We start from the raw sequence: 23,139 nt of genomic DNA, 5'->3' as shown, positions 1-23,139 counted from the left end.
ATGAGCAAAATTTTAAACATGTTAGTAAGGCTATGTCTACACTATACAAGTGCGGCTTAGGATGACCTTACTGTGTTGCACGGGACATGAAATTTTTCACAGCCCTGAGTGACATAGTTAGCCTGATCTAATTTTCAAGTGTTGAATGGGTCTAGGACAGCTACTTTCTCATTAAATAAGAGAATACAGTCTCTAGCGTGTATTCTCATTTTGAACCACATACATGGTACTCATACCTGTGCAGGTTGGAAAAGGATGGGGCATCTAAATGTAAGATCTTTGTTCCCTAATTTGAGTGATAATGCAGAATATTCTTAGCGGAGAAAGCTTTCCTAATGAAGATGGACTGTTAGTGTTGCCAACTTTCTTCAGTAACCATTATCTTTGATTTTTACTGTCTCCTCCTTCTGAAGTCACATACTTAGATTCTTGATGATGGTGGTTGTCAGTAATTGCTCCTGTTGAACCTGCATTCTAAGTGGTCTGAGGCGCTATCCTGCAATGTGTTCTGTCCTGTCTCCCTTCACAGTTACTGTTTGGAGCACTATTTCAGGGGACCAGTCATTAAGAGGTGGCAGAGATAGGTCAGATCCTAGTTCATATGGTGCTTAACTTGTCTGCAGAAGCAGTTAGAATCTTCACCTACCAAAAATCAACAGATCTTTAATATATGTTTCAGGCTTTTGACAGCTCTGCCAGCTCACCAGCAGCATTATGAACAGATGGTCAGCTTGTGGTTTGGAAAGGTTTCCAAAAATTTTACCTAACTCCTTAATACAAGGAGGCAAAGCACCATAGTACACACTATGATTCCTGAGAGATTTCAAGAGGAATTTCTACCTTTAAATACTCTTCAAGTATTGAATCATGTCTATAAGTAGACATTTTCAGATTCGGACAATTACTTTAACCCTCTGGGTACTCCAAAAGAGGAAGAAAACCTTAGTTTAGAATTCACAAAATGCGTAAGTCCTGAAAGTGCCTCTTTTGCAATTGATATTTGGAATCTGCAGCTTATAATGTTCTGTCTTCAGCAGGATTTCCTTTTAAATTGTGATTTATTTGTAAATAATACAGAGATACTCCTTGGTCTGCTAGTGTGAAACATACTTTTTCCACAAGAAGGCCCCTGATGCTACAGTTGGATGTGTTTGGGCAGATCCTCATGCCATGTCAATTCAATTTTGGAATCAGTGCCTATCTTACAAGACAGCTCTTATATTCAAGCATCTGATACAATTTTACCTAGATTGTCACACTTAAAATCTGGTAATTTTTAGATCTTAAAAGGAAAAAAAAAATCCTCCAGACTTTGCTGACCTCTTTTGTTATAGTCTGCATTCAGCATTTTACAGTTAAAACTTTAGTACTTAGTTTTAATCTTATACAATTACACAGGATTAGAAAAGAACTAATTTTTTCTTCTTGTTGTTAGAATGTGACTAAATTATCTGTGAAAGATAGGCTGGGTTTTGTGTCAAAACTGCCTGCTCCAGCAACAGAGAAGGTAAGAAAATGCATGTCGCATTATTCTTTCTGCTCACATTTGTGTATCAGCTGTATCCTTGATACAAAATTAATTTTGTTTCGACTTTTCCCTTATCATAAACATCTAATTGAAATCACAATTAGCTGCCAAAAATAGTCTCAGAGAAAGTATACAGCAAGTATACTTTGCTTAATGAATGGTTAAATTGCAATAGGAGTAAAATGCAATGGGGCATGTATTACTATTTCACATTTTGAACTTCAGATATTGGGTTGTATGCTTTCTACCACCAAAAATTTGTCTGAACTAAAATGCTTTTAGAAGATCTATTCTAGAGCCTAAATTGTTAGCACATTGCTAGGTTGAACTTTTATTGCAAATACATTTTAAGTAATATTTAAGTAGTTTAGCTGGTCTCTCCTTTATTGTTAAATGGCTGCTGATTTATCTTTGTTTCTGTGTATCATGGCAGTAGTAGCCAGAAACTTCAGGAGATAAGACTGTATTTAAGGCGAATATCAACATTTTCTTTTCTTTCATTGGTTTCCTGCCTGTTAATGAAGCACACTGTCCTGAAGGCATTTGTAGAAGGACAGTTTGGAGGAGTGTGGAATTTTTTGTAATTTGTTAAAGCAACATTTCAGCTCATCTCTAATTAGCCCACTAAGGCACTTCTTATGAGCTTTTACAATTTGACATTGATAATAACACTTGGATTTTTTTCTACTCTCAACTCATCCACTCTAGAAAATACTCTTCTAGAGGAAGGAGTAGAGGTAATAGTAGAATATAGTTGTAAAGCCCTTTTTGTGATACATTTCAGTTGTAAATCCCTCTTTGTAAGGGATTCATTCTAATTCATTTCTTTCTGCTGTTTCCTTCCTGTCACTTTTCTCTTGTTATCAATTTTTTATGGAGTACATGGCTGACCAGTGGATTCACCAGCAAGTTGCATGCAGCTTTTAATTTTAACTTTCTCCTAAGTTATATTGAAGCTATTTAAATGCCCTTTATAGAAAAGCAGTGGCCTAATGAGGCAAGTAAGGTCATACCTTGATTTTTGTGGTATTTATTTAAACATGAGTGTGACAATTCCAAAGTAGCCTAACTGGCTAAAGCAGATAGTTGATGTAATGCTGCATTTTTCTTTATCATTTACCTCCAAGCTACTCTGAACTTGTTTGTTACTTTAATTTTGATATGGTAATGAATTATACTCAAAGAAGGCAAAAGGTGTCTATATTGTTGTGACAGTGCTGCCCATGGGAGCCAGCTGAGGTCACTCAATCAGGGTGAACTGCAAACAAAACGGAGCAGACAAACCCCAAACGCTGGTGGTTATTTCAATACTTAGATTTACCAAGCCAGCACAAAACAGCTTCTGTAGTACCTCACTGGTTACTTAGAAGTCCAGACCATACAGTTCCCTTAAAGTGCCCAGCCTCAGGCCTCCGTCCAGACACACCTGTCCGATATGATGATGATTCCTGAAAATCTTACTTCATCATATAAAAGAAAAGGTTCTTCCAATCCCAAAGGATCAGCCCCATACCCAGGTTCAATTATAACTTAGATCTTACCCAAAATACATGCTATAGCCAATTCTTATTAACTAAGCTAAAATTTATTAGAAAAGAAAAGAGAGTGAGTGTTGGTTAAAAGATCAGTACACATACAGACTTGAATTCAATTCTTGAGGTTTAGATACATAATAAAGGTGAGCTTGTAGTAGCCAAAAGTCCTTTTAGAAATAGTCCATAGGTTATAGTTCAATGTTTATATTCAGGGTGGCTCCAGTCAATGACTGGGGATCTCAGTCCTTGTGGCTTAGGGTTTCCCCTCTTGAAACCCAAAGCAGATCTGAGATGAAGAAGGATCATGTCCTAGGCTTCTTATACATTTCCAGCAGCCTTTCGGCCTGAGAAAACAATAGGCTTAACTCCTTCTCCCAAACATCCTGGCAATTAGCACAGAGTAATTTATCCATTAAACAGTTCGGATACAGGTTACCACAACGTACAACGAGAGACATAGAGAGTAATAGTATTTTACTCAAGTGTCATCTTAAATGCTAATATTCCTTTTTTGATCTTTGAATTAAAACTATAGCAATAGACAAGACTTGTTTGCTTACATCACAAGACCTGAGCAAACACCTCCCCTTCTACCTCTAACAATGCAGACTTGCATTTCAAAGCTCTATTCATTTACATATCTTGCTAACCAGTTCTTAAGGTTCACCCATGGGTCAGGTCAGTCGATGAGGTGAGTTAATTAACTCTTTCTGGCCCTGTCACCTTTCAATGAGATATTATACTATACTCATAATGTCACAATTGTGGAAAAGCCAATGCATTTTGAAGCACTCTTGCTGAAAAAAATCTAAAAACTGACATAATAAAATGATTTCCTCTTATAGGTATTGTCCACGTCTACTGGCTTGACAAAAACTGTATACAATCCTGCTGCTTTGAAGGCAGCACAGAAATCTTTGCCTGTTGTTTCCACTTCCAGTCTAGATTCCAGTGAAGCACAGAAGAAAAAACAGGTAAAGTAAATATGCTTCTTTATGAAATGGGTATAGTACATTTAGGAGTTCTGTGTTTGGTAGAGACAGTGTCAACATATTTCCTCAGAACAGCATAGATGGAACAAGTTAATCAAATTATCCTCACTAATAACAGTGTAGTTGGTATTGAAAGGACAAAAAAAATGCTTTCAGAATTTGTTCCCACTGTTAACTTTTTTCAGTTTATTTTCTAGCAATATAAGTATATGGTGACTTAAGTTCCAATAGGAACTCAAAATCTGAAGCATCTTCATGGAAATAGAATCTCCAGTTTGAGACACAAATTGTCTCTTGGATAATTGTGAGAAGGGAGTACAGAACATCCCTAACTTTATTTTCCAAACCGTTTAGAACTGACTTGTGTTTTTGCTACATTCTGGATTCTTAGTGACTAAGTATATTCTTAACAGAAAACGGTCCTGCTGTTCGTTCTACAGTTTCCTGACTACACTTTTTTATTTTTTTATTTTTAAATCAAACTGAATTTTGTGGTTCTCATAATCTTACTTTGAGATTATGGAAAATAAAGCAAAAAAGCATGCTAATCTCTGAATGAGTCAGACCATCTCAGCTAAAGTTAGGCTTAAAAAACGCTTTTGGTTCCTGTAGTTAAGTGTTCTAATTTATGTCAACTAAATGTAGAATAAATGTTGTTCAAGTGGTTGCTCATGTCCATTTAACTTAGGTGTGTGTGGTCACCACATGCACTGGTGCCGAAAGTTTTTTCCCTCAGCAGTATGTGTAGGGGACTGGCTCCAGCACCCCCTGGAGTGGTGCGCGCATGCTGCGGTATAAAGTGCGCTGCCGGCTCCACCCCACCCTCACTTCCTTCTTGCCCTCACTGATAGTGCAGGAACTGTTGCTGCTTGAGCTAGCATTGTTGCTTTCTCGTTCGTATTATAGTGTATATAGTTTTCTGTTAGTGTTAGTAAATCCCTTAGCTATAGTTAGAGACTTCATAGGTCCTGAACGGGACTTAACCTTGGGATGGGATATGCCCCGGCCCCCCGGCTTTAAGCCCTGTGATGGCTGTAAGAGACCTAGGCCCATTATTGATCAACCTAGCAGCCATCTATGTTGCTTGGGCGAAGGGCACATTAATGAAAAGTGCAAGATTTGGAAGACACTCAAGCCAAGAACTAAGAAGGAGTGCAATATTCGTTTAATAATGCTTGTTATGGAGTTGGGCCTCACCCCAGCACCGGAGCAACACTCTGACTCGGCGCCTAGCGCCGAGACCTTGGTACATTGGCTGGCATCTGTGGCTCCGACCAGGAAGACAGTGCGAGGTTGGTCTCTAGCATCCCACAAGGGAAAGGATAAGACGGCATATGAGCACGGTCCTGTGCTGGGCAACCCTTCACCCCCGTCAGTATCTCAGGCCCACGCTCTGCTTGAGTGGTTTAGCTCAACCTGCTCCCCACCAGCCACCCCGGATAGTATTCTCACATCGCCATCTTCAAGGGACACAGATGCTTCCTCGGGTTTACTGTAGGCCCAAACCACTATCAGTTTGCGGTCCTCCCGTTTGACCTAGCAACAGCACTGTTGGTATTTACCAAGTGCATGTTGGTGGTGGCTGCTTACCTCAGACGTGGGGGTGTCCAGATCTACCTGTACCATTGGCTAGTCAAAGGCGGCTCCAGGTCCCAGGTCCAAAGAGATGTTGCGATGCTGTTAGCCACTTGCAGTCACCTCAGCCTGTTGGTAAACGACAAAAAACCCACGTTAGTTCTGGTACAGAAGATAGAGTTAATCAAAGTGGTGCTCGACTTTACCTGTGCCAGGGCGTTTCTGCCACTGGAGAGATTCAGGGTATTGACGGACCTCGTCACGGAAGTCTCAGTGTTTCCCCTGATCACAGCCAAGGTTTGCCTGAGCCTCCTAGGTCACGTGGCAGCGTTTACATATGCAGTGTGCCACACCAGGCTCCAGATGTGACCCCTGCAGCAGTCTATCTACTCCCAGTCCAGGGACCACCTGGAAATGTTACCGTCCCCACAACGGTGCTTACTTCGCTGGAATAGTGGACCAACTCCAGGAAAGTCCTGGAAGGAGTTCCCTTCGTCAGCACTCCTCACTCAGTCGAGTTGGTTTTGGACATCTTGTGGGGGAGGGGGCACCTCAGCACTCTCCAGACCCAGGATATATGATCCCCAGAGGAAATGATGCTACACATAAATGTCAAAGAGCTCAGGGCAGTGCGCAGTCTTCCTACCTCACCTGTCAGGCAGAGTGGTCAGAGTCTTGACAGACAACACAGCTTCAGTGTTCTACATCAACAGACAAGGGGGAGCACGATCCTCGACCCTCTGCCAAGAAGTACTCCATCTCTGGGACTTCTGCATCAACCATGGAATCCACCTAGAAGTGTTTCACCTTCCGGGTGCCAAGAACACTCTAGCAAATCCCCTAAGCAGGGACTTCTCCTCTTACCACAAGTGGGTGCTCCACCCAGAGGTGCGAAAGTCACCAAGTGAATTTGATTGCCCCTAGGCGGAACAGGAGTGCCACAGGTTTTGCTCCAGATGGGGTCTGGGCAAGGGCTCCCTCTCTGATGCCTTCCTCTCCAAGGTGGTGTCTACTTTCCATATGAGTCAGGACATCTTCCTTCTGATCTTCTGCCCCAAGCCCCATGAGACTAGTGAAGAGAGGCACCTTCACGCTTTGGACGTAAGCAAGGCCCTGGCTTTCTTACTAGTTTGGATAAAGCCTTTCCATAAGTCGACTCAGCTTTTCATTTCTACAGCTGATAGGATGAAGGGCCTCCCGGTGTCCACACAGAAGATTTCTAAGTGGATCACCTCTTGCATTCGGACTTGCTATGAGTTGGCTGGAGTCCCTCGACTGCCAGTCGTCAGAGCCCACTCGACAGAGTGCAGGCATCCTTGGTGACCTTCCTGGCACACTTCCAGATCCAGGACATCTGTCACACTGCAACCTGGTCTTCGGTGCACACGTTCACAGCCCGTTAAGCCATCACTCAGCAGGCCAGAGACAGCGCTGGGTTTGGCAGAGCTGTGTTGCAGTCTACATGTCCGTGAACTCCTACCCACCTCCACGGGGTACTGCTTGGGAATCACCTAAGTTGAATGGACATGAGCAAGCACTCAAGCCAGAGCTGGTTCCCTACGGATACTACTGAGGGAAAAAACTTCCAGTACCAGTGCATGTGGCGAGTGTACACACCTAAGCTAAATGGACATGAGCAGCACATCTTGAAGAACACCAGTTACGGAAAAAGGTAACTGTCTTTTTTCAGTTTATAACAAATTAGTTGACTCCATCCAATTTAGGTTCATAAAAAAACATTGAGGATGACATAACTTCTGTATATAGGGTTTAAGCTGTTAAATACTAGCTATAGAGATCTTCAAATTTAACACATACGCCTTTGTTAACTGCATGTCACCTGTAATATGGGGTCAGATTTTCAAGTAGCCTCCAACATTATACAGCTATAACCTGATTTTTCAGAAGGCTTGAGCATCTGTAGCTTCCAGTGACTTCAGACGTATTGAATAAGTCTTAAAGATAAAGAGAAACAAGAAGTTTTGCCCTGTCGCTGGTTCATTTTTTCTGCTGCTCTTTGCTGTCAGAAGAGATGTATACTTATTATAATACAATACCTGTGAGAAATTCATGGCTCGTTGGAACTGATGTCAAATGTAGCTCCCCTCTTCTCCTCCTGTTTTCCTTTTAGTTTTCCCCATCTCCCTTTCCTCTCCTCATTCCCCTGTGTTTATAATCCTCTGTGGACTGCAGCCACTGGAGAATAGGATCACACACTATAGCAAATCAGATATTCTGAGCAGGCAGAAGTCAGGTTGATGTTTAGGAGGAGAGAGAAACAACGTAGCTTAATTGTAACATTAGTGTTTTGTAGCTGTTGATATATTTGCATTCTGCATAAGGTAATTCGCCTTGCAGTCTGAGCCCAGCTGTTGGCTGACTTGGAAATAATGACTCAGAAATGCAGATAGATTTTTATGTTCCTTTTTCCCCCTCATCAACTATGTTTATATAAAATCCCTAAGCTCTTCTTGAAAAATATGCTGAATCATGAGCTTCTGCTCCCATTCTGTGCCTTAGAGCAGGAAGTGATTGTTTTCTTTCCAGCAGCCGAAGCTGAATAGAAGCTCTGGCATCTCTTCCGCTCCCTCCTCCAAGTATATTAGAAATACAGTAATACAATTTTGAAATGGACAAATTTACATTTCATACTTCTGTATTCACAAATATGTGGCAAGATTCCACTTTTAAAACGTTGAGTTATGTTTCTTATAAGTTATTCTAGCCAGTCATCATAAGGTTACTTTCCAGGTAGCAAGCTTTTGGTGATGTTATCAAAGTTTTTTAAAAACTTCTATCAACTTCTGATTTTTGTGGCCTGAGACTGTACTATGAAATATAGCTAATCAATTGTAGGACTCAACATGTGGTTGCTTCTAGGATACTTCCTTTACATGTCTGAACTTGTGCAATAAAATCATGATTGCATTATAAAGAATACCAAAATTCCTCTGGTAATGTGGTAATAAAATAGTCTGCTTTTCACACTGGAGTAGTGATCTGTAAAATGATTACCCTAGTCCTAGGGATAACAAAGTGTGAAGCTTTCCTGACATCTGTTTGAGTCTGGTATCAGATTTATCACTAACCCTGACGTTTGATGATACATCCCTAAGGATAGCTTTGATGACCCTCTTTTTGTACATCAGGTGAGCTTATTTCTATTACTAGAATTTATTTTTGTCAGAATTTAATTTTGTAATCACTACAGTAGGCAAACTGATTATTCTAGTTTATTCAGTGACAGAAAATTCTCTTGACGAATTCTTCATTCCAAAAATCTTAGGAACTTTCTGTAATTTAATTTTATGCCCGTAGGAAACACTAAGACTTCAACAAGATGTAAGAAAGAAAAAACAGGAGATCTTAGAAAAGCACATTGAAACACAAAAGGTAAAGTATTTAGATGCTCCCTGATTGGAGCTTTCTACAGCGATAATAAAAGTAACAGTTGACATTGTGAGTTGTAAAATCATTACTATAGTTTGTCATAATCATAAATTGCAGTTATTGGTATGTACATATATAATAATACTGTGCTTTTCATTCATAAATCTCAGTGCAAAAGAGGTCAGTATCACACAGTGTTCTGGCTGCTGGTTCTCATGCTTCCCTCATTAGACACTGTGGGATTCTTTTATCTCTAAGATTTTTTGTTAGTGGGGGCCAGTGTTTGAGCTTCGCATGTTTTCCCTATCGTGCGCTGCTGATCCCTCAGTCTCTAGAACCATCTAACCAGTTCCTTCTTGATTGTGTTCAGCAAAGGAGCCACATGTGGACTTCCAGCTGTTGCTGCTTCTCACCATCTTGCCAGCCTAGTTCTCTAGGTATCTTATTCCTGGTGTCCTTCCTTGCAGTCAGCTCTGTAAAGAGAGAGAGGAAGAAATGCTGTTGTGCTTTTATTGTTGCTCTGGTTTACTTGTTTTTGAAGTGCCAAGTCTACTCTTTTTTGGGGTGGGGGTGGGGTGGGGGAGGGGTCTCCAGAGTTGTTTTGTCATTTTGTTCCAGTTGCTCAGTATATTGGAGTTCTGTATTCTATATGCTAAGTTTTTCTTTTTGGCACTTCCATGTTTCCTACTGCCTTGGTGCATTTTTGTTGGTGCTGCTTTTTGTTGGTACTCAAGTGCCCTGGCACTGCTCCTCAGCATTTTGGCACATTTTTCTAATGGTGTATTTTTGTTCAAGAAGGATCATTTTTCTTTGCTTCCTTTCTTCAGCTTTGGAAATTTTAGGATAGTGATTCTGAGATACATACTTGGGGCAAAAAATTCTAATACGGTTTAACCTGATTGCTGCATCTTTTACCTCACAATTGATCATGGCATGCAAGGATGTCAAGTACGCCTGGAAACTTCACCCAGAGCAGTCTACTTTTGTACAGGCCCCATCAAATACCCCCTACAGGCACTCACGGGAAACATAAATTCGGCAAGCACCAGGCTTGGAATGCTTTAAAATGAAAGCCTGAGTATAGTCATTTTTCTGAGCCCTGGGACTTGGTGTTGACACCTCCTGCATCATCACACCATTTTCGATTGCTGCTGGAAAGGCTGAAAGGGAGTCTATTTGTAAACCAGGGGTACATTTTTGTTTGTTTGTTTTTTAGCTATATTTACTGCAGACTAGACACTAGTTATCAAAGTTAAACTTGTTTTTATCTAAAATAGTTGTTTTCAAACACACAGAATCAGTAGATACAAACATGAGCTCTTGAGGTTACAATTTAAGGTGGTAGAAACTGGCATGTTCATTATAGATAGACCCTTGATCTACAAGAATATTGAAGTAATAGGATATGTAATCTAAACCCTGGTATTCACTAGTGATGTGCATGGCACTACATAGAAACATATTTAACCCTTGTCTTCAGTATGAATAAAAGGTGTGTTCTTAACTTGAGTTAGCTAAGTCACGTCACAATCCTGGTAAAAATCTAATAGTTCATAGTTTTTACACGGGTTAGCTGGTTGAGTTAGATTAGTCTTCCCCATAGTCTTTAACTTGACCTACTATCTCATTTGCAAACTGTCTTGTCTTCACTAGGATTTTAACTTGAGTTAGATAACTCAAGTTAAGAAAACACCTATTTTTATGCTAATGGCATGGCCAAAGACAGTTCCTGCCCCTAAGAGCTGTTGATCTGAGCTGTCAAGGCAGAATCCCCACTCCAAGTGCAGAAGTGGGGGCCTACAAGGATTGTAAAAATTAATACTTGCACTCCAGGCTTGTATTACACTCACAAGGTAACAACTTTTCTCTGACCTTGGCTTGGTAAATGCTGCCACCACCCAAATGCAAAAAACCCCCTTTGAACTCAGGAAGTAGCACTTGGGAACTCCTCCCTGTGGGTACCCTCAAGCCATTTCACACACCCCTCCGGGAAGAGCTGAGAAAGCCACAGCTAATTTCCTTAGTTTTCTATCAGTTAATCAAACAACATGCACAAACCTCTTAGAACACCAAAAATCAATCCAATGGCTCTTTTGGTCAGGTGCCCACTTTTTTTTCTTTACCTGGGGGATTTTTTAACCCCTTACAGGTAAAGCAAGTAAAGAACAGCTACCAAGAGGGATTTTACAGCTAACTGTCTGGCTGGTGTCCATCAAAGGGAGCTATCCCCCCACTTTATTTATCACATGAGCACAAGAAAAGATACATAGAACAGTCGGGGTAGAAGGTGAAAGGCAAAATCATAATTTAGGTTGGGTAGAATGCCTGAAAAACTTTGTGCTCTGTTGAACTCTCTATTGCAGAATTTGAATGCTCTCTTAATAAGATTCTCTTTAATCAAAAGAGTAATAGTTAAATAGACCCATTTACCTGAATATAAACTATATAAGCAACCATGTTGATCTTGAAAGCAAAGTCCGTTCTCTCTGTTATAGCATTTTAATCAACATGTCTAGAAAAACCCACAATTACATCTAGAATATTAGATACATTAATCCTCCCAACTTTAATAAAACTTTTTTGATTTGGACAGATGCTGATTTCAAAGTTGGAGAGGAATAAACCCATGATGAAGTCAGAAGACAAAGCAGAAATAATGAAAACTCTGGAGACTTTGACTAATAGCATTACCAAGTTAAAGGATGAATTAAAAGGTGTCTCATCTGGAGGTGCTCCTCTGAAAAGCTTGAAAACTAAAGCTCAGGTACTCAATTTCTGTTTGTTTTTATTAATAAGTTATATAATTGCATCATATGCTGATGCCACTTAGCTAAGAAAAATCCCACCACTTTGAGTCTACCAGTAAGTAAGATTATTTTGTTTCCCTCACTTTAAAGGGATGCATTCAATTTAAAATCCAGGTAGCTGTCTGAAATTGCTTTTTACCTTGTATTGTTACTTGTATACCTAAATTTAGTACATCTGAAATATATCAGAAGAAAAATATTTTTCACTTTTTTTTCTTTTCTCTTACCTTTGACAGCACTTCGTTAGTTTCACTGCTTCTCTTGAATAATCCATCATGTTCTCCTTTTCACTGTGGGTCTTTCAAACAGCAGGAGGGGGGGCTGAATATATTTTTAAACAAAGGTTCCTCACACTGTGAGGGTTGGATTTAGAATAAGAAACAACTACTTAAACTCACTAGATTTAAGTTGGTCCCCCCTCATGTTTTGATTGTGTTATACAGTGCTATCAACTGAATTGTCATTTAGGTGGACCATTATAGTACTGCAGTGATCTCTCACTGTGAACTTGTCCCATATGCCATACTTTTTAGGTTGGAGACTATGTCAGTGTATTTATTGTCAGTCTTTTGAATTCACTAGTCGTAATGAGGTTTTCGCTGGGAGAGAAGTTTCTCTTCAGTGGTTTCTCTTTTTGCTGCTACAGAAGGCTAATTACTCCCTTTGGTTGTTTCCAGAGTTAGACTTGATCTGTAAACCTTTGCTTTCTGACCCAGTTACATGATCTTTTTATGACCCTGATATTTTGTTGTCTCTAGGACGATCTTCAGCCCCAGATTGGAGTGAATGAACAATTTTAAAAGCCCTGGAAAAGTAACAACATTAAGGAATTAAAATTATCTTCTAAACATGTCATTCTAAACAAATAAATCACACATTTTCTGTTCTACCCTACTAACAGACACAAAAACATAAAAGAAAAAAACCCAGGGAAGGGTTTTTTTTTTTTTTAAAATACCTTGGTGTAGTGCAGAGTGTTTTACCAGACACTTCTCTGGAAGATCACAGCTAGTCTTTATCTGTTCCAGTTTATGTTCAGAATGCCAGTCCCTTGTAATGTTTATTTCTCCCTTCTGAAGTTTTAGTTTTGGGATGTTACTTCAAAGACTTCATGACTTCACCTCAGACCGGATTTTAGGAAGGATCATCAGCTTTAAATTTGCAATCATATTTGAGAAAATATAAGGCAGCCTTACTTAATAGGCAGATTATAATGAAAAATAGTAACTATAAAATAATACACCGCTACCCCCAATATAACGCCACCTGATATAACACGAATTTGGATATAATGCAGTAAAGCAGTGCTTCGGGGGGAGGGGGGGGAGGTAGTCTGTGCACTCCGGTGGATCAAAGCAAGTTCAATATAACACTGTTTCACCTGTAACGCGGAAAGATTTTTTGGCTCCCAAGGACAGCCTTATATCAAGGTAGAGGTGTAATTGGGACTGGCAGTTGGACTTATGCTTCTGTGTGACTGCTTCTAAAACACATCTTAGTTCTCAGTCTGAGTTCTATTAAACTCCTGAGATTGCTATATTAAGAAAAGGATTAATTAGTGCCTCTAGTTCTTGGATAGAAATTGTAGAACAGGGTTTTCTTAATCTTTTTTGAGCTGATAACCCCTTTCAGATCAAGAAATGTTTTATGACCTCTCTCCCCCAAAACCTCCTACCCCAACCATAGGATGAACTTTTTCATACCAGAAATAACTAAGGTTTTGGACAGTGATCTCAGTTATGGAGATAAATTACAAGAATATTTGTCAGATTGAATTGTATTGCTGATGAAAAATGTTCAATGAAGTTGAATTGCAGAAATAGTCTTGAATATTTTTTGTTGTGGTTGATACAGGTAAGTATGCCCAGTGGTCTGTGATGGGATGTTAGATGGGATAGGATCTCAGTTACTACAGAGAATTCTTTCCTGGGTGCTGGCTGGTGAGTCTTGCCCCACATGCTCAGGGTTTTACTGATCACTGTATTTGGGGTCGGGAAGGATTTTCCTCCAGGGCAGATTGGCAGAGGCCCTGGAAGTTTTTTGCCTTCCTCTGCAGCATGGGGCACGGGTCACTTCCTGGAGGATTCTCTGCAGCTTGAGGTCTTCAAACCACAATTTGAGGACTTCAATAACTCAAACATAGATTAGGGATTTGTTATGGAAGTGGATGGGTGAGATTCTGTGGCCTGCATTGTGCAGGAGGTCAGACTAGATGATCATAATGGTCCCTTCTGACCTTAAAGTCTATGAGTCTATACCAGCACTGCTGGGGATTTTTTTTGTCACTGCAGCTGAAAAGTAATTTGACTAAAGCTTTAGAAAACAGCCAAAATCTGCTGAATTCCTGGCTATAAAATATCCTGTAAAATTATAAAAAACTATAGTGTAATAACTATATACTATCATATAACTTATTGTATTATCATAATATACTTTACTATATTACTATAATCTGACAGGAGAACTGTTAGTTTTTCTTGCATTGATTCAGTGAGTTCTGCAAGTAGTTAAGAAGCTAGTCCTGCAATAGCGGGGAGGGGTAGCTCAGTGGTTTGAGCATTGGCCTGCTAAACCTAGGGTTGTGAGTTTAATCCTTGAGGGGGCCATTTTGGGAACTGAGATGTAAAAAACAAATGAACAAAAAAACAACACTGTCTTGGGATTTGTCCTGCTTTGAGCAGGAGGTTGGACTAGATGATCTCCTGAGGTCCCTTCCAACCCTAATATTCTATGAAGTAGGTCTGAAATAAGATTGGATACTGAATTATCAGTTTCTGATAGTGCTTGACTGGCTCCTCATTTCCCTTGAAAACTAAAATAAGATGAAGCAGCTCAAGAAGACTTATTTCCAAGTTTTTTGCTGAATGTTTTTTACTCTGCTTTGCATGGAGAGAACATTCGTATTCCACACCTGAAGAGAGTAGTTCAGTTTGTTAGGTGCCCAAAGATGTCTGCAAGGTAGGTTAAGCTTTGTCACACAAGACAATTATTGAAGAAGTTAGCAAGGAGAGACTGCATCTTGAAGGAAAATGTGCACTTCCACTCTTCTGTCAGAGAGAAAAGTTAGCAGTCTGCCTTGTAAGAATGCTATAATGTGAACAAGGTGGTGAAAGAAACCTGTTATCTGAGTGATTGGAGATGGGGCGAAGGGAGAACCAGCATTCATTGTTTAGTCTTATGTGAAGCTAACTACTTTGACTGCTTCATGAGGTCCCTGCCACAGGTTTTTAGGCATTTTTTTAACAATTAAAGCTTGGTAATGTATGAAGTCCTGAAAGCATAATGCATCGCATATATGTGACCAGGCCATTAGTTTTACTTGTTCTTGCCTTGGTGCAATCCAAGCAGATTATAATACACTACTCCCATTGAAATCTTTGTCTCCTGATATGTCGAGTAATAATTTTCTTCTTGAGGAAGTTGCACAGCTTTACAAAAGAATCTTCAATAGAAGCATCAGCAATATACCTAAGAAACTCCAGAAGTTATGAAACACCAGAGTTTCTGACTAAGGACTTTGAATTGCTAAATGATCACTTTTCATGAGTTTTGAAAGCAGTTGTCTTCAGACATCCACAGCCATGTTGCTGATACACCTGCAAAACAATATTTATCAAAAGCACTGCTTTTCAATTTGGTAATCACTGCATGACATTTAACTTTGGAAACTATTTTCATTATTTGTGCATTTTATTTTTTCTTTGAGGCATGACTTGGAACATGTGGGTATGGTCCTCTTCACAAAACCAGTCCATGTTTCAAAATCACCCCTTAATCAGAACCAAACTCCAGTGAAGATTGACGTATGCAACGTGATCATATGAAGCTCAGTCGTGCTGTCAGACCTTAGAAATTGCAGCCAATATGTGCGGATTTCAGTTCAGTGACACATTTTGTCATGATTTGTGTGCATGGGTACTTGCAATTGGTGTTGTATATAACATTTTTTTAATAGTTCATATACTGTGTTCTGGAAGGAAAAGCTACGTATACAAAGAAGCTGACTTTTATTAGCAGAGGTGCTAGTAGTCTACTGCACATACCTGTGTCTTGCCTTAGTCTGCAGTGAACTACCATTTGACGTTCTCACATTACAAAAATATTTTGGTGTTAAACGAACTTGCCATTAGAGTGTGTATTGTGTATTCATTGTCATTTAAAGTTTACTGAATTGTGTTTTGCAGAACTTTTTAGATTTTTGGGGCTCTTCCCACCATCACACAAGTTGCAACCCATTACTGGGGTAACTCCTGCTTTAAAAGAAGAAACGCTAAATTTCATTATCATGGTTGGCTGTTAAATCAGTACTGGAGGCAATGACAACATAAAGTTTTTGGAGACTTCCCGTTATTAAACACTGAGTTTAACCTTCCAGTCTTAACCTCCTAACCTCATGCATAGTTCTTTGGAGGCTGCTCACAATACCCAACATAGTAGCAAGTACTCCTACTAAGTAACAACAATAATATAATTTAATAAGCCAAAAATGAAAAGCCCATCATCTCGATTCTCAACCCTTTTCTTCTGTGCTTGGTTGCTGCATTTCCATTTTCCAGGTACAGAGAGAAAGGGGAAACTTTCTATTGCCTTAAGAGTCATCTAACTCACTTGGAGGCCCTGCTTATTTTTAAAATAGCCAGTCACGACTTCCCACTATTAGCAGCATTGTTCTGGGCCATCAAAACCTTGGTCATTATCAGCGGAGTATTCTCCCCATTAGGGAGTAAGGAATGTATAAACTAGTAACTTCACCTTGACAATTTCTTAGATGCAGAAAGAATTACTGGATACCGAGCTTGATTTGTACAAGAAGATGCAGGCTGGTGAAGAAGTGGCTGAACTAAGAAGAAAGTACACAGAACTGCAGCTTGAAGTATGTTTGTTTTTTATTTCTTCAGTTAACCACATATTTCAAAAACTTTCATTTAGTATATTTTGCTTAACTTGCATGTTACTTTACAGTGTAATCTGTTGTGCAATTAAAATAGTTTTAAAAAAAATCATCTTTTGGTAAGTAGTACATAACCCTTTTCTCGTAGAGTCAAGGTGGATGAGGTAGTATTTTTCATTGGAATAGCTTCTGTTGTTGGATGAGACAAGCTTTTGAGCTACGCAGGGCTCCTCAAATCTGCAAAACGTAATCAGTGTTGCAGATAAATCCAAGATGGGACAGATTGTTTAGGAGGAGACCAGTTAAAGGACAGTGGGCAATTAACACCTCTGCAGTCATGGGGCAAAGGAAAATTAGTGGGTTGCGCACTGGTGTAATGAGTCCTAAAACCAGTGTCTCTAAGCCTCTGATTTTAGGTATCTAGCAAAGTTAAATTCATAACTTCCCAGGCTCATCTTTTGATGATGTTGTGCAGGTTTCGTTTGAGGATGAGAACTGAGAGTTCCAGTGTAGAGTGATCCTTTTGTGAAAAGTGTTTGCCCACAGATGACAGGGTGTTTTTGTCTTTTATCATTTTTCTCTGAAAGTTTAATTATAGACAACTATATCCAAGAAACTCAGGGATCACCATGCTTACTTCCCTGGATCCAGGAACCACTCTAGACACTAAAATAATCTGTTATCTACAGCCAGGCACTCAGTTACTGCAGCATATGCTCTGAGGAAAAAGCCCAGGATACACACCCTTAACACCTTCACCAGACAAGGACACTCCACCAGAGAAATAGATCATATCATGGAACTGGCCACCCAAGTACTTCAATGGAGCTGGCTTCAGTACGGAAAAAACGAACCCAACCACCACACAGTGAAACCCGTATGGGATATCATCAAACAATTGTTGATTGTCTGTTTCACTTTAACTGGTCTCCTGCAACATGTTGATGCTTATGTTTAACAATCTGTCCCACCTTGCATTTATCTGTGACACTCTGATTACTTTTTCCAGCCCTGAGGACAATCGCTTTGTCTCTTCAAAGCTTGTCTGTTCCACCAACAGAAGTTGGTCTAATAAAAGATATTACCCACCTTGTGTGTCTCATGTCCTGGGAGCAATGTGGCTACAACAACACTGCAGATGTTTCCTCTTAGGGCACTTAGCAGGGATGCTTCACCTCTTCAGTCTCTGGACAGTACTCAGAAATATGCCATTCTGGCTGGCTTCCATTTTGATCATTCAGCTGTTGATAACGCTGTAAAGATTTTTAAAGGGTATTGTCACCTGATATTTTATAGATTTGCAATAGGTAACTTTTGTTAGCAAGCATTTTTTAAATTTTGTCTGTAGATGGTGCTGTGGGTGTTTATAAAGAGAGGCTAAAGCTGTCCTTACTTATTCTTTTCTTTAAAGGAACATCAGCCTGTTAAAAATAGCCTAATATTAACAGAAGTGTTAAATGTATTAGAGATAAACAAAGTTCTTCTCTAATAGTTATTTTAAAAGGTTGTAGATTAACTCTTGTGCTGAGATTAAAATTCCGTTACAAAAACTATATGTAAACAGAATTTGTTCAAGTAATGTGCCATGTACAAAAATATATGCCTGAATTTTTTTAGAAAGTCTTGTTTGAAAAATAGTCATACCTGCTTTAAAAAAAGAGTCTCTGATTTTCATATCATTTACTTCTAAGCAATTTTATGTGCCATTCAGGATTACTAATTAATAATTATTAAAATGCTCTGAAATGTGTAACATATATTTATTGAATATATTTATAAGATACTGTAATATTTTCTTTACTATAAATTTATGGGGCCTAATTGTCTTCAATTAAAAATTAATGGAAAGTTTTGCTGATAGTGTGTGTATCGAGATGGAATATAGCTTGCTCTTTAACTACAGTTGCTGGGCAGTGCTGACAATCGATATCATGTCTTTCTGTAGTTACACTGAGCAGACCACATGGAAATGGTAATACATTTTCAACCAATACGTTTTTAAGTGTTAAGGAGAATAAATGTACTTTCATAAATGTACTAGAAGTGCACATAAAAGCTGTGAAAGAAATTTCACATAACTCAACTGCTTACCAATATTCAAAATACTCGATTTTCAGCAAACTGAAGGAGAAGTTTTTGTGCTTAACTTGCATCTTAATTATTACTTCCTTGCTGACTAACATATGCTTTCCTGTTGGTGCTTTCATTTGTACTGTGTAAATTATTTTGGTAATTCCCTTTTGTTAAAATAATTTCTGTAACCACAAAGAAAATTTGCAGTTGTAGGCCCCTTTTTAACTAGTGCTGAGACAATACTGTTAATTCCTTACAGCATTTTTCTTTTCCAAATGGCCTTGTAATGCCTTGATGATAAATTGTATAACTTATACTTCTGAAATACTTACTGCGGCAAAAATACCGTCACTTTTATTTACATTTCATATGAGAGATATGTGTTGATCTTATACTGCAAGATTTTGAGAGGCTTTTCATATGAATTTCAACAGGAAGGTAGTATTAGGGAACAAAAATTATTTGCAATCTATAAAAAGAAACTTTCCCAAATAAGTTAGCTTGAGGGCAGACGCCTGGCATGGGAAATATCATCTTGACCATTTAAAAATTGGCAAAGTTAAAAGCTACTGAAAACAGGTTCTTTATAATATAAAGTGTCAGACCACCTTCAGTGTTTGCAGTGCAACCAACTGCACGTATAATATGCTTCTAAGTTGCAGAGACCAATAAGATGCACATTATGTCAAATATGTGCCTGTATGCTTAATTACATGGCTATTTAACTGTTGATCTACTCCAAATATTTGGATTCACAAGCATGATTGGAATTTCTGGAAAAGAAAACCACCTTCTGGCATCTCAATCATTGAGTGGTTCTGAAGTCTTTCCTCCTTCAGGCAAAAGGAGGATATGTGATGCAGTTAACAATATTCCAGTATTATATGAGGAAACAAGGAATCACATTGTCTTCCTTGCTCAGCAGTGATATTTTAGACTGGTGTATTAAGTTCAGATTTATCAAATAGCCCTCAAGTTATCAGGGAAAGGCATTCTTATAGTCTGAGTCACAAGCAGCCTTGTGATCCCTAAAAGACTTGGTAGTGTAGTCTCTATTCAGAAAGTGGAGTGATTGGTAAAGAGACGTGTGTTTCAAGAAACACTCAGCGTATATCCTCTTCATGGCTTAAGTGAAGAGGAATCCAGATTTCCTGAAGGATATCTTCCTGTTTGATTTGGTTCAAGACTTTCTATAAAGTTTATCTTCCATTATCCCTATTTCCACAAAGTCTGCAAGATGCTTGAAGCAATGGCTGTGTCTACTTCTGCATTTGCATAGTGCCTAGTAAAGTGGGGCTCCAATGCTGATAAGGGTCCTCTGTGCTCTATTGAAATATAAATATTAACAATGAGAGATACTTTACTGGATTCTCTGGGCATATTAGTTCTGGTATTCAGATCTTCTGGGCCTGTCATCAGTCTCTGATTCTTCCTATACTTCTGAATCTTCTGTCTAAGAGTAAGGTCAAATTCTCTGTCATCATTGGGCTGCTTGGATCATTGTACCTTGTTAGAAATTAAGGTGTTCTCAGGAAGCGCACAACGTATTTTTACACTCTCAAAAGGCATTTACAAGAAAATGTAGTATTCTAAAATGAATGTGCTTTTCACTATGGATCTTGGCTGTCAAATTGTCACCTTTTGTCAACATCAATTCCTACATTCTTGGAATGCCAAAAAAAAAAGAAAAAGCGAAGACAGTCTTGCTGTTGTTAAGTGCTCTTGGCAGCCATTTCTGCTTACCATCCATTAGTACAAAGCTTTTCTTGCCTTCAGTCATTGTAGGATTACAAGATATTTGAAAGTGCTGATGTGTATACACCAGCTTCAGAATCGCCTCCATCTTGAGAGTTCCGTGTGGTGCTTATAAGATCTGTGTAAATTCTTATTCTGGCACCCATCACTGTGCTATGAGTACTTCACAAAATTATAAATTATACACAAATGTATTGTTAATTCTGTCAATCTCTCCCTTTATGTCTCCAGAAATTGGACTCTATTTTGCGGGTTCAAGAGAAGAGATTAGTGCTTAATACAGGAAGGCTAAAGTTGTCTGTTGCATCCTAATCTAAAGACAATGGTGTTCATATGGTCATGACTTCTGGCTCATAGAGTTGTACTTCCCATTTGTAAATTTCTACATACACGAGTTTCACCCTTGAATTTGATAATTCTGTTGTCTCAGTGAACACAGCTGTTTCAGGAGGTCATGGTCATAGAAGGCCAGACCATGGAGGGATTTGAAGAGGACCGGAACTTTGAATTTCACCCTGTTTTCAGTGGGGAAGCCACTAAGGAGGGTGGAGGACTTTTTCGAGTGTCCTAGGTTTATCTTGAGTTTTTTTAGAGTCAAGGTTTCATTCTTAGGTGCAAGGAGTTACAATAATCATGCCTAGAGGCCATGGGTGAATGAATCATTCTGGCTAAATTTAAAATTGACTGGCATGGGCATTTGTCTTGATATTCATGAATAGACTAGGGAATTTTGTATGACTGTGACAAGATGTATTGAAATGAGGAATTGAGGTAAACACCAAAGCAGAAAAGTAGGATGGAGGGTGATATTATAGTGGTGGCAAGTTTTTTTGGAGTGCTTCCTTCATCTCATCATCAGTACCTTAATTTAAGATCTTCTGGATTCAGTTCTAAGGCAGTTGTTAAGTCACTTGCTTTTGGGGCACTCTGGTCCCCCTGAAAAACCTTCCCTGGGGACCCCAAGACCCAAATCCCTTTAGTCTCACAACAAAGGGAAATAATCCTTTTTCCCTTCCCCCCTCCAGGTGCTCCTGGAGAGATACACAGACACAAGCTCTGTGAATCCAAACAGAGTGACTCCCCCTCTCCGTTCCCAGTCCTGGAAACGAAAAGGACTTTCCTATTCCCCCAGAGGGAATGCAAAATCAGGCTAGCAAATTCAACACACACACAGATCTCCCCCCTGATTTCTTCCTCCCACCAATTCCCTGGTGAGTACAGACTCAATTTTCCTGAAATTTCCCAGTAAAGAAAACTTCAACAGGTCTTAAAAGAAAACTTTATATAAAAAGAAAGAAAAATACATACAAATGGTCTCTCTGTATTAAGGTGATGAAATACAGGGTCAATTGCTTAAAAGAATATTGAATAAACAGCCTTATTCAAAAAGAATACAAATCAAAGCACTCCAGCACTTATATTCATGCAAATACCAAAGAAAAGAAACCATATAACTTACTATCTGATCTCTTTGTCCTTACACTTAGAAACAGAAGATTAGAAAACAGAACTACTTCTCCAAAGCTCAGAGAAAGCAGGCAGACAGCAAACAAAGACCTCAGACACAAAATTCCCTCCACCCAAAGTTGAAAAAATCCGGTTTCCTGATTGGTCCTCTGGTCAGGTGCTTCAGGTGAAAGAGACATTAACCCTTAGCTATCTGTTTATGACAGCTTCCTTCATCTCATCATCAGTACCTTAATTTAAGATCTTCTGGATTCAGTTCTAAGGCAGTTGTTAAGTCACTTGCTGATTGCAGACAGGCCCTTTCCCTGGAAAACTTGTGTGGAGAGGTGTTGTTTGCATCTTATGTGCACATGGAATAGAACTGGATATCTTCTGCATATTACTCACATTTTAGTCCCTGCTATTTCTTGATCTCCCTTAGTGACTTAGGGACCCACAGGTGAGGGTTCTGGGGCTGGGGAATAGAATCCCCCCTTATTCTCAGGGTGTGGCATAAAAGGAGCACATTTCATAGTCAGCTGTATCAAATACTGTAGATGTCCAGCAAAGAGTTGTCTGACCTATGTCTGTGACCAGGAGATCATTCTGTAGAGTCACCAGTATGCTCTGTTCCATGTCTTGGCCTGACTCCTGATTAACAGGGCTGTAGCATATTGACGGTATCTAAGACCATGTCTACACTACAAACTGTGGTTGACACAAGTTACATCAGCGTACAGCTACCAAAGTTAGTGTGTCACTTGTGTATGTGCATATTTGGCTGCTTGCATCAGCCCTGCATGTACAAATTAGGAGTGCTTGTGTTGATGCAAAGAATGGTGCACCATGGGTAGGTAACCCAGTATGCCACATGCTGTCATCTGGATTCAGAGTGTGTGGAATAGAAATGAGTCATGCAGGCATCTCTGGGAGCTAGTGGTCAAGTTCCCAGCATGCAACTTTTCCATCCCATAATGTCATCCATATACCATAATATTTGTGCTTTTTTTTTTTTTGTATTCCACAAACCTGCATGATTCTTCTCAGTGTCCAGTATCTTTGACAAGGAACATGGAGCCTGCAGAGTTATAAATTCTCATGAGCATTGCAAATACAGGACTCTTGCTTCTCCTGTACTTGCAGACCT

The 23,139-nt window shown here is 39.3% G+C and overlaps 1 protein-coding gene across 3 annotated transcripts in view; it reads left to right on the top strand.

The window, feature by feature from the left end:
• Positions 1-23,139, top strand: part of RBM26 (RNA binding motif protein 26) — a 99,024-nt gene that overhangs the window by 47,405 nt on the left and 28,480 nt on the right. Inside the window, exons 14-19 of one of the 3 annotated variants that reach the window (XM_030567100.1) lie at positions 1,436-1,507; positions 3,909-4,037; positions 8,949-9,023; positions 11,614-11,784; positions 16,596-16,700; positions 18,664-18,690. In XM_030567100.1, the coding sequence (XP_030422960.1) occupies positions 1,436-1,507; positions 3,909-4,037; positions 8,949-9,023; positions 11,614-11,784; positions 16,596-16,700; positions 18,664-18,672 (561 nt within the window). In that variant the 3' untranslated portion in view covers positions 18,673-18,690. Of the gene's footprint in view, positions 1-1,435; positions 1,508-3,908; positions 4,038-8,948; positions 9,024-11,613; positions 11,785-12,585; positions 12,775-16,595; positions 16,701-18,663; positions 18,691-23,139 lie in introns of those variants that run through there. The other 2 variants (XM_030567091.1, XM_030567108.1) reach the window with 2 other exon arrangements.

The sequence above is a fragment of the Gopherus evgoodei genome, chromosome 1 (genome assembly GCF_007399415.2).
Source record: "Gopherus evgoodei ecotype Sinaloan lineage chromosome 1, rGopEvg1_v1.p, whole genome shotgun sequence".
NCBI classification, from domain to species: Eukaryota; Metazoa; Chordata; order Testudines; family Testudinidae; genus Gopherus; species Gopherus evgoodei.
The sequence above is the reverse complement of the archived record's forward strand: the minus strand, read 5'-3'. Positions and strand labels throughout refer to the sequence as shown.